This window comes from Pipistrellus hanaki (genome assembly GCF_964339955.1).
Source record: "Pipistrellus hanaki genome assembly, chromosome: 5".
Lineage (NCBI taxonomy): Eukaryota > Metazoa > Chordata > Mammalia > Chiroptera > Vespertilionidae > Pipistrellus > Pipistrellus hanaki.
The window spans coordinates 71,962,565-71,974,662 of record NC_140507.1 but is presented as its reverse complement, the minus strand read 5'-3'; the positions used below and the strand labels follow the sequence as shown (position 1 = coordinate 71,974,662).

The following is a 12,098-nucleotide window of genomic DNA, read 5'->3' as shown; positions in this document are numbered from 1 at the left end:
ACTTTTTCTTTTATGTCTTTCAAGAAAATGTTACCATGTTCTCCAGGTTTTCCTGAGATTTATTTCAGGCACTTGGTAGTTTTTGTTGTTACAGTTTATAAGTTTTTGCTGATATGCAGGTTACCATCTATTGATATATAATAAAAACCCAGTGGTTGTAACACTGTAATGACCAAAGGCCAGTCACCAGGAAGTGCATTGATGGATCCGGTGGAGCCAGCGAGACTTGACACTGGGTCCTGTGGCGCTCTGGGTCTGGGTCTTGCATGATTCTACATGCTGGGCCTCTAATCTATAATAATAAAAGTGTAATATGCTAATTAGACCAGACAGCCGAATGACCTTCCGGTGTCCTTCTGGGCATCCTTCTGGACGACCTTCCAGATGAAGCTGTGGCTGCAAGGGCTGAGCCCTTTGCACAATTTTTGTGCCTCGAGTTGCTACATAATAAATTACCTTAAAACTTAGTGACTTAAAACATTTATCTCATAATGTCTGTGAGCAGGAATCCAGGGATACTTAGCTTGGTTCTCTTCCTCAGGGCCTCTCACAGGTTGCAGTCAAGGTGGTAGCTGGGCTGTGGTCTCTTCTGAAAGCTGGACTGGGAAGGGCTCCACTTCCAAGCTCACGTGGTCATTGGTAGGACTCAGTTCCTGATTGGCTGATGGCCCTTGCTATACAGGCCTCTGCACAGGGCAGTGGGGTGGTTGTGTTCAATGTTGGCACTTTCCCCCAAACACCCCTCATACCTGCCTTTTCCATCCATCTTTTGAAAATGCATTTAAAATGAATCCTTAATTTCCTAAAAGTACCTGAATATATTTAGGTAGACCTTGTAAAGATTGCAGCTAGGGCTCAACGCTGCTTCATCCTGGCTCCCAGCTCCTCACTCTGCAAATCCACCACCTTCCTTCTGGTGAATAGACTTCTGTTCCTTCCCTCTCTTTCTTACAAGCGCATACATGGCCTCCGAGAGAATGTATACTTACATGTTTTTTAGAAACTACACACACACACACACCCCTCATGGATTATTTCCTGCTGTGTGTATTTTCCTGCATCTCTCTTGTTTTCATCTAACAGTGTGACCTGGAGATGATTCCTTTCTTTAACACCCTCATGGTATTCCTCCCTGAGGAATTGCTCCTTGGGGGGGGCCTCCGTTCCCACCTCCTGGTGTTTATGCCTGCTGTGACTGTAGGCTAACCTTAGTGACTCGCTCCTAACAAACAGAATAAGGCAGAGGCGAGGGGGTGTGGCTGGACATAAGTCACAAAAGGCAGGGTTCAAGAGGTCCACATGGAGAGGAACTGAGGTCTCTTGCCAATAGCCATACGAGGAAACCAGCTAGCCGGGGCTTCTCCAGCCCCAGTCTAGCCTTCAGATAAGGCAGCCCTACCTGATGTCTTGACTGACCTCATGAGAGACCCTAAGCCCTAACTGCCCAGCTATGTCATTCCCCGATTCCTGACCTACAGATAATGAACGTGTATTGTTTTAATCTGCTAACATTTTCATGCAGCAATAGCTGCTGATACAACCCTGGGTGCCACTTAGCCTATCCCCCTGGATGAAAACCCACACCACAGCCATGGCTCAGCCATTCTAAGCACAAAGCGGTTCACTCTATGGAGACATCTGTATTGTAAGGATGCACATTCTAAACGCTTACCAACTTTGAGTCTTTGAGTTAAATTTAAAAGCTTAAACTATTACAAATAGTAACTTGAATTACAATCTAACAGTTGAATTCCAGTCACTACGTAGCTCAGGGAAGCAGAGCAGTGCAGCAGTTAAGAGACAAACCTGAGAGCCTGGATTCAACTGCTGCTGTGCACCTCAGGCAGATCACGTAACCTCTCTGGGCTCCAGTTTACTAACTCATCAATTCTGGCTATTAATAGAACATACTCCCAGGATGGTGGTAGGCTGAGTGAGTTAAGTCACATAAAACACCTAAGCCAATGCTGCCTTGTAGAACTTTCCACAGTCATAGCCATGTGGTTATTAAGCCTTAAAATGTGGTTTAGTATGACTGAGGAAGAGAATCCTATATAATAAAAAGCTAATATGCAAATGGACCAAATGGCTGAATGACCGGCTGCTATGATATGCACTGACCATCAGGGGGCAGACACTCAATGCAGGAGCTGGGGCCTGGTGGTCAGTGCGCTCCTCTTGCGGAAGCGCTGCTCAGCCAGAAGCCGGACTCGCTGCTCTTCAGTGCGGCCTCGGAGGCGGGAGAGGCTCCCCTGTGCTCAGAAGCCGGGCTCACAGCTGGTGAGTGAAGCGGTGGTAGCGGGAGCCTCTCCAGACTCCGCTGCAGGTGGGCAGTAAGGAACGAGGGGTCCCAGACTGCAAGAGGAATTTCTGACTGCTGGCTTAGGCCCGATCCCCCCAAGGGGTCCCAGACTGTGAGAGGGAGCAGGCCAAGCTGAAGGACCGCCCCCTCCAGTGCACAAATTTCATACACAGAGCCTCTAGTTTATAATAATTTAAATAGCCACATGTAGCTATTGCCTACTGTAATAGATGACACAGGCTTGAAACAATACTTGGTAAATAGTAAGTGCTTAATAAATGCTTGAAAGGAATATTATCCTGCAGAGCATCGATTTATACCCCATCAGCTTGGAGGTCACCCCAGGTGTCCTCCTAACATCCCAATCTGATCATGCCCTTCCCCTGCTCAAAGCCCTTCTGCGGTTCCCCGTCGCCCTATGGTAATGTCCCAGATTTGCTAATCTCATTGTGGTCACAATTTTTAGCATGCTCTGGAATTCCTTTCTCTTGCAGAGGTGAGTCCTTTTATTTTCTTGTCCACCACTCTCCTTGATAGAGGCCTTGGGAGGGACAAGGTCTGGCACACACTGTGCATGTTATCAGGAAAGGACGTCTGTAATCTGGCCCCTATCATCTCTGCATCTGTGTCTTTGCCCAGTGCTGCAGTCGTAGCCAACTGTCCAACCACATCTCAAGCCTGGGAGCCTTGGCCCAGGCTTTCCTTCCACCCAAAAACCCCGCTGGGCAGACTCAGACTCATCCTCCCAGCTCGTACCCCAGCTGGGCCCTGTTCCCTCTGTGGGTGCTAGAGCAAGGCACTCCATGTCTCTGAGCCAGTTTCCTCAACCATAAAATCGATGAATTACCAATAAGAGACATGGTTTTGCAAAATATTTGGCAGGATATTAAGTAGCTCACTAAATTGAGTGGTTAGTTTTGTCCCATCAATTTCAAGAGGCTCAGCTTGGGTGTGGCTATCCCCAATATTCATACCCCCATCCCAGACCCTCCCTGGAGACCCACGTCCTCACCCCAAGTGTCAGGATTTTATTTATTTATTTATTTATTTATTTAGTTAGTTAGTTATTTGGCCTCCACTGGAAAGGGTAGGAGCCAAAGCCACATCATCTCTCTGGTCCCATCTACTAAGTCCCACTTCCTCAGGGCACTTCTGGGATTGGCTACAGATTCACCTGGGGACTTTCTCCCTCAACATTCCATTCCAAAATCTATTGTATAACAGTGCCGACAAGGGTGCAGAGAAACTGAGACCGTATACACTGCTGGAGGGCATATAAAGTGGGCAGTTGTCATGGAAAATGGTTGGGTGGCCGAGACCGGTTTGGCTCAATGGATAGAGCATTGGCTTGGGGACTGAAGGGTCCTGGGTTTGATTCCGGTCAAGGGCATGTACCATGGTTGCGGGCATATCCCCAGTAGGGGGTGTGCAAGAGGCAGCTGATCGATGATTCTCTCTCATCGATGTTTCTAACTCTCTATCTCTCTCCTTTCCTCTCTGTACAAAAATCAATAAAATATATATTAAAAAAAAAAAAGTGGTTGGGTGGTTCCTCAAAGAGTGAAACAGAATTACCACATGACCCAACAATTCTGTCATAAATATCTATCTAAGAGAACTGGAACAGGTGTTTATCGTGGAACTATTTACAATAGCCCAAAGGTGGCAACAAGGCAACAACCCAAATGTCTATTGATGGTGAATGGATGCACAAGATATGGTCCAGTAATATTCCACACTGAAATATTGCTCAGCCATGAAAAAGAAAAAGGCACTGGCATTCAATAGATGAACCTTGAACACATGATGCCCAGTGAGAGGAACCAGACACAAAAGGCCTCATACTGTGATTCCATTTGTGTGAAATGTCCAGAGCAGGCACACCCAGGGATAATGAATTAGTGGTTGCCAGGGCTTGGGAATGACTGCTAAGGGAGATGAAATTGCTTTTGGGGTGCTGGAATGATCTGGAATTAGACATAAGTGATGGCTGCAAAATATTGTGAATATACTGAATGCCACTGAATTGTACACTTTAAAATGATTTTAAAAACGGTGAATTTTATGTTATGTGAATTTTACCCCAATTAAAAAAAAAATGTGTTGTATAGTCCTGGCTGGTGTTGCTACGTGGTTAGAGCATTGGTCTGAGCACTGAAGGGGTCATGGGTTTGATTCCCAGTCAAGGGCACATATGTGATTCGATTCTAGGTCCCAGTTGGGGTATGTGTGGGAGGCAACCAATCGATATGTCTGTCACATCAATGTTTCTCTCCCCCTCCCTTCGGCTCTCTCTAAAAATTAGCAATGGAAAAAATACCCTTGAATGAGAATTAACAACAAAAAAAGTGTGCTGTATAGTCTCCTCTCCTGGGCTGCCTCTGTGAGGGCAGAGACTAAGGCCATCTGGTCACTGCTGTGTCCGTAGTGGCCAGCAGACAGAGGTGCAGTGGGTGTTCAAGAAGCCTTTGTGGGCTGACTGAATGAAGGTGGGAATCAAGAGACACAGGCACCTGCTCTCCCTGAGAACGAACACTCATTTCCTCAAGTTCCTGACGGAGCACCTGAAATCCTGGCCGTGGGAACTTCAGACTTGCCTTCTGGATGATCTCCTCCTGCATCTCCAACTCTAAATCTGAATTTCTCTCTAACCCTGGAACTCCAGGGGCCAGATGCACTTGGTCTTTATTGACACAAAAGAGCAAAGAAGGACTCAGTCCTTTAGCAAGTAAAACTTTTATTAAATAAACTTTCAGTTTTTCCAGACCAAAGAGAGGTGTTTTGGACATAAAGATGCTTGTAGCTTCTCACCTGAAACACACCACAGTGACAAGGACCTCTCCAGCCACAAAATTCATCAACCCAGAGCTGCTTCTAAGTCCTTTTCTTGCCGTGTGTGTGTGTGTGTGTGTGTGTGTGTGTGTGTTTCCAAAAGTTGGTTTGCAAGTTGAAACTTCATGAAATTACTAGTAGCAGAAATAAAGTACATTGTACAAATCATGTAGATCTTCGGTGTGGAGTATAAAAATGGTATTTACAGCCAGTAAACATGGATCAGGACACACACCACTGCACGCCAGGCCTGGCGGGAGCTTGGTGGGCACCAGAGACGCAGATGAGGCCCCCTCTTGGCCCCTGAGCACACGCTTGCACACGCAGACGCACGGGATACAGGCACACTAGAGAATGTCTTGGAACAATTATCAAACTCTGGAATATCGAAACGAGTTGGTCCGAAGATTTTTTTTTGTCTTTTCCTTTTTTTTTTTTTTTTTACTATGTGTTTTTTTCTTTTCTTTTTTCTTTTCTGGGTTGGTCAACACATTTTGGTAGAAACAAAAGGGAATGCTGTGGGTTTTGTTTTGTTTTTTCCAAAAATTATTTTTCTTGAGCTTAATAAGTTCTCTGGTTCCTCGTTTGGCAATAGGCTCCACTGGACGACCAAACGAACTTGACTCTGTGCTTCAAGGTGGGTTTTCATGGTTTGGGTAGGTATGCGGAGGCACCCCACAGGATCCCCTCCCAGCCCCAGCTAGGAAACAAAAATCCATTGCTTTGATCCCCCCACCCCCATTTTCCTTCTCTTTTCCTCTTTGTATCTGCTCAGAAAGATCAACATTAAAAAAAATTCTTTGAAGAGGTATCTTCGGCAAAGGGGTGCTTGGCCAGTGCAGGTTGGGCTTGTCCAACGAGCGTGGCAATCTTGGTTATGAGACCGTGAATTCCAGGCTGGTGATCCGAAGGCAGGGAGGGCTGGCTGCCTGCCCTTGGGAGGGGCAGGAGGAGAGGGGCTCCCACCGACCCCATCTACCCCTGACGGAAAGCTAAGGGCTATTGGTCACATGAGTAAGGCTATGACTGGGGGGAAAGGGCTGGGGGAGGCCAGGGGCTCTCTTTTGTGCTGGGGAAGGCAGGGCCCTGGGACAAGGGAGGGGAGTTCGGGGTCCCGGAAGCTGCAGCTAGGACCAGGGACACTCAAGCCGGCTGAGCCCATAGGCCCGAGAGAATCGTCGGTGGCAGCGGCCAAAAGTCCTGGAGGTATATCGGGTTGGCTGATGACTCCCAGTGCTTCTCTGGCACCCTGGTCTGACAATACAGCCGGGAGGTGAGGAGACACGGGGCTGTCCGGCCAGCCTCAGCCCTTCGTATGTCCCTGCTGAGTGACCAGCCTAGGGCCACCTTCTCTTGGGTGGAAGGAAGTCAGAAAAGTTTGGTCCCATGATCTACACTCAAAAAATATATATACTGTCTATAGCTCTCTCTATATATATGCACATATATATATAGAAAAAGTGGTGATTTAGCTTGGGGAAGCCGCCAAGGTTATGGGGAGGGAGGAGCCAGGAAACCTCCCAGGAGGAAGCGGTGAACTCCTCAGCCCCTGCCCGCCCCGGCAGCGCTTCACATTTTGAGAAGAGGGCTAGGGGAGACAGGAGAGGAGAGGGAGGGCTGGTGTCCAAACTCGGCTGTAATTTACGGAAAAGTCCTGGATCGGTTGGAAGCGGGGGAAACCCTCCTGGGGTGGAAGGCCCCTCACCTGGTGGAGAAGGGAGGGCGTTAGGGAGCTCTGAGCCAAGCACAAAGGCAAAGGACCGCCCCTCCCATCCACCCCTGGCCTGGCCAGGCTGGGGTCTAGAACCCCAGGATTCCTAATCTTTTCAGAAAGAGTCCATTTTGGAGTTTGGAGGCTGACAAACCTGGCTTGGAGCAGAGTTAGGGTAACCAAGTGCGTGTCCTTACCTGGCAACTTGGGACAAGTATTCCTGCTCGTTTGTGTCTCCTCTCCCCTGCTGCCTGCCACTGGAGCACCAGGAGGGCAGTACCCCCCGCCCCCCATTCACCCCCAAGTTTCTGTTCATTCGGAGCTGTGTCCCCAAACACTGGAAAGAGTGCCTAGCACAGAGTAGGTGCTCAGGAAAGATGCGCTAGCCCAGCATGTTAAAAGTGTGTGGATCGCCTGTGAGTTGGTTTCCAGACGTGGCAGGTTTCCAAATGTGAGCTCCAAGATGCAGGACTCTGACTGCACACCCTCAAGTGCTGACCTGACAGGGTCTGGAAGGTGCCACCATCCCCTAACTGCGCACCTACTTTGCGCCAGACCCCAGGCAAGGCTCTGATGACGACGGCAATGGTGATTAAAAAAGAAAAACAACAGGAATTACCAAGAACTTCACAGGCGGTGGGTCCTGGGCTCAACTGGGAAAACACTGCATCCCTGTGTGAGTTCTCCCTACTGCCCCCAGGGGAGATGCTTTTATGAGCCCATTTCACAGATGAGGCTCATGGGAGCTTGAGGTCAGTAGTTAGTTTCCTCATTGATCTCTTAGGCTCACTATTCATTCCCCCAAAAAGGTGGTTAGTTGATAAAATTGCTTGCTCAGAAGTCAAATCACAATACACTCTTGGGGATTTGTTTGTTTGGGGAGACATTTTTTCTGGCATTGGGGGGGTGGGGCCTGCAAAATCCCACCTTCCCATCAACCCACTGGGTGTGAATTATACCAAATAGAGGAGCTGAGAGAGGGGCCCAGCTGGGGGTCATAGGACCGAGAGAAGCCCCTCCCCACAGCATTCCCCACCCCATTCCCAACCGGCCCCTCAGGCAAGTTTCTACAATATTTATCCTTCAAAGCTTTCTCCCAAACCACCCTTGGTGAGCACTGGCTTCCCCCATTCCCCAGCCCAATCCTACTCCCCCACAAAAGGGATTGATTGGGAGTATCTTCATCCAGCTCTGTCCCTAACCATTCAACCTGGGGGCCCTGTAGCAACCTCACCCTCCTGGCCCCTCACACCCCCAGGCAGGAGCGGGTTTGGAGAATGGGGGAGGTGGAGGCGTGTGTGTGTGTGTGTGTGTGTGTGTGTGTGTGTGTGTATGCATGCAGAAAACACAGGGCAGGGTTGGGGCGGGTGGGGCCGCCTGGCGGCTCACCTGGGCCAAGCCCACAGCCTCCGGGCGGCTGTGGGCGTGGTCAGTAGGGGTGTCCCGGATCTTTGGGCCGCTTCAGCTGCACTTTCAGCCTCTTCATGCCAATCTGAAAGCCATTCATGGCCTGGATGGCAGTCTGCGCGCTGGCCGGGTTGTCAAAGCTCACGAAGCCTGCAGAGACCGGGGTGGACCCGCGATGGTGGGCAACGTGGGCGTCTTCCACTCGGCTTCCCGGCTCGTGGGGTCCTAGGGGCGGGGTGTGCGCTCGCAGGGGCAGGCAGCCGGAGGAGGTACCTCGGCAGGGCTCGCCAGAGGACACAGCATCCCTGGCCTGGTTCTGACCCCCTGGACTGCATGCCTCTGGGGATGGGCACTCACTCCGCACCTGGGGCTGCTCTGTGAGACTTCCTATGTGGAGTGGGGACAGGTGGATCCACCTCTGGGGGTCCAGGTTCTCACTCCCACCAGGATGCCTGCTCCTTCTGGACCCTGATGCTAGCTAGCCCTTTGCCTCCTCTGAGACCTCTAGTCACCTGGGATCTTGTCTGTCCTTATGACTTTGTGTGTGCTTCTTTGTCTCATCTCTTTCTCCATCTCTCCCGCCTGCTCTCTGTCTCTGTCAGTCTCTAACTCCTAGTTTCCCCCAAGACCATCAGAAACACTTACGCCTCCTCTCCTTACACTGCCACCAGCCCAAACTCCATCTGCCAGCTCAAAGCTGCCTGGCCCTCCTCCTGCCCCTCACTTCCTGGTCATCACAGGGGACCATGTGCAGCCACAGAGGCCAGGGTCCCGCCAGGGGGAGGGAACCACACAAGCATTTGGAGAGGGGTCACCTGAGCTCTGGTGAAAGGCCAGTGGGAGGTCAGGCAGAGAGATTGGGGCTCAGGGTTGAAGGGTCTTGCTGAGGCCCATGGGGAGCCATGGGGAATTAGAGTTGAGGGATTAACACCATTGTTTTTATCTCCTCCAAGTCCCCTCATTATATAGATGAGAAAACTGAGGCTCAGAGAAGGCATATGACCCCCTGATTGTTGAAAGTGATTGAGTGGGTTTTCCTCCTCCTGAAATTTCCTCTTCCTTCGGGACGCAGTTATAGAAAACGGGGCTTGGGCACTAGTGGGAGTCCCTTACTTGCTGTGTGACTTCAAGTGTGTCACCATTTGATTCCTCTCTTTTCTCCCTCGGTAAATTGGGACAATTCTTCCCTTTTATGGTTGGATACTGAATATATACAGAAGGCACTTAATAAACAGTCAAGAATTAGCTCTTCAAAGAGGAAAGGGTGGGGTTACCAGTCCAGATTTTGTAGTCAAACAGACTAGTTTCTAATCTAAATTCTGCCTCTTTGCTGCTGTGTGACTTTAGACAAGTGTCAGTGCCTCGTTGAGCCCTAATTTCCTCTGTTTCTGGGGACAAAGAAGTCCTCCCTAAAGTTCAAGGCCCTTCATGATCTGTCCCTGTCTCCCACCTGCCCTTACCTCCTCCCGCTCTCCCCATCATTCACTCTGCTCCATCCACACAGGCCCCTCACTGTTCCTCCAGCCCCAGGGCCTTTGCACATGCAGCTGCCTCTTCCTAGAACACTCTTCCTACAGATTTCCCCATGCTGGCTCATCATCAGTCAGCTCTATTTTTCTTCATACTATTTATAATTCCCTGGCCTATGTCCTATGATTCCTTATTTCCATCTCCTCCCCCTAAATCTGTGCTTTCTAATTTGGTAGCCACTGGCTCTTGTGGTTATTTTAACTTAAATTAAATACAATTAAACATTTAGTCCTTCAGTCGCACTGGGCACATTTCAAGTGCCTGGTAGCCACATGGGGCTGATGGCCCAGACAGACGGGATGTGGAACATTTCCATCACCAAAGGCAGTTCTGTTGGACAGTGCAGGAAGACTGTGAGCCTTCCTTCACTGCTGTGCGCCCAGTGCCAAGCACAGAACCTGGCACACAGCAGGGACACAGTATATGTATTTGTTGAATGAATGAATGAATGAGTCTTAGAAAGAATGCATGGCAGGTGTCCTGCAAACAGTAGGTGCTTAATAAGTGTTCGCTCTGATTATGAATGTGATTCTTTTTTTAAAATGTGATTCTTTTGGACCAGGCTTGTCTCAGGGATGACCAACCTCTCCCACCCCACCCCCTCGCATTCCAGGACCAGGGGCATGGGGCAGGCTGGTCAGCAGGAAGGGGCACCCCCCACACGTACTCACCAAAACATTTGCTCTGGTTGGTGGCCCGATCCATAAACACCTTGGAGGAGATGATATTGCCGAAGGGCAGGAACATCTGCGTCAGCTCCGTGTCTCCAAACTCCTGGGGGAGGTGGTAGATAAACAGGTTACAGCCTTCGGGACCTGCAGGTGGGGGAGAGAAAGACATAAAGCCCCCAAGGAGAGGAGGCGGAGCCCCCCCCGGGGGAGGGGCAGGTTTGGACCCACATCTGGGCACCTCCAGCTGTCAGGAGAGAGGTGCCCCATGATACGCAGAAAGAAGGAATGTGGAAATAGGGGGTAAGGAGATGGGGCATCCTGATCCCTGCTCTATCATCCTACACACAGATACTCCAAACCTCTGATAGTCCTCAAGCTCCAGATAATTTACAAAATTCAGATGATTCTCAGCCCTCTGCCCAAACCAAGATAAATAACAGGAACTCTAAAATCCAGGAAAATCCCTAAACCTCAAACTCCAGATTATCTACAAAAGTCAGGTTAACTAAGTGTAGATATAAAGAAACTATAATCTATATCTTTAATTATTCTGTAAATCTAAAACTGGTTCTGAAATCAAATGGTGGGTTTTTTTGTTTTGTTTTGTTTTTTTAAGTGCGATGATTGCCCTGGTCAGTGTGGCTCAGTTGGCTGGAACGTCATGATGTGCACTGGAAGGTCTTGAGTTCAATTCCTGGTCAGGGCCCCTGGTTGGGGCATGTACAAGAGGCAACTGATTGATGTATCTCTCACATCCTTTTCTCTCTCTCTTTCTCTCTCTCTCTCTCTCTCTCTCTCTCTCTCTCTCTCTCCCTCCCTCCCTCCCTCCCTCCCTCCCTCCCTCCCTCCCTCCTTCCCTCCCTTCCTCTAAAATCAATTTTAAAAATCGTAATAGCCCAGCTGGTTTAGCTCAGTGGATAGAATGAAGGGTCCTGGGTTTGGTTCTGTCAGGGGCATGTACCTTGGTTGCAGGCTTGATCCCTGGCCCCAGTCAGGTTGCATGCAGAGGCAGCTACTGGAGGTGTCTCCCTTACATCGATGTTTCTCTCTCTCTCCTCCTCCTCCTCCCTTCTACTCTGTCTAAAAAACAATGGAAAAAAATCCTCCAGTGAGGATTAACAAAAGAAAGGCAATAGCCGAGACCGGTTTGGCTCAGTGGTAGAGCGTCGGTCTGCGGACTAAAAGGTCCCAGGTTCGCCGGGACCGGTTTGGCTCAATGGATAGAGCGTCGGCTTGGGGACTGAAGGGTCCCGGGTTCGATTCCGGTCAAGAGCATGTACCTTGGTTGCGGGCATGTCCCCAGTGGGGGGTGTGCAAGAGGCGGCTGATCGATGACTCTCTCTCATCGATGTTTCTGACTCTCTATCTCTCTCCCTTTCTCTCTGTACAAAATCAATAAAATATATATATTTTTTTTTAAAAAAGAAAGGCAATAAAAGTCGGATGATCACAGAATAAAACAAGACAAGTATTCTCCGATCCCCAAACCCAAATATCCAGATATATTTTCCAAAGCCTTTGATAATTCTCCTAACTTCGGATAATTTTCAAAACTCAGATGATGCAAAAATAAAATCAAGTAAACTAAAAAGAGAACCCTCCAGTCCTGAGTCCTAGATATACTGAAACCACAAATTATATATTT

General features: G+C 49.2%; 1 protein-coding gene across 9 annotated transcripts in view; it reads right to left on the bottom strand.

Annotated features, from left to right (window-relative positions):
• Positions 1-5,022: 5,022 nt before the first annotated feature.
• Positions 5,023-12,098, bottom strand: part of CELF5 (CUGBP Elav-like family member 5) — a 43,655-nt gene continuing 36,579 nt past the window's right edge. For 3 of the 9 annotated variants that reach the window (XR_014794983.1, XR_014794985.1, XR_014794986.1), the window contains 3 exons: positions 10,454-10,556; positions 8,235-8,477; positions 5,023-6,839 (listed from right to left, as the gene is read on the bottom strand). Coding sequence is in view for 5 of the 9 variants with exons in the window: in XM_084883517.1 (XP_084739643.1) it covers positions 8,275-8,477; positions 10,454-10,597 (347 nt within the window). In the remaining 4 variants the exon portion in view is untranslated. Of the gene's footprint in view, positions 6,840-8,234; positions 8,478-10,453; positions 10,598-12,098 lie in introns of all 9 variants that reach the window. The other 6 variants (XM_084883517.1, XM_084883518.1, XM_084883520.1 and 3 more) reach the window with 3 other exon arrangements.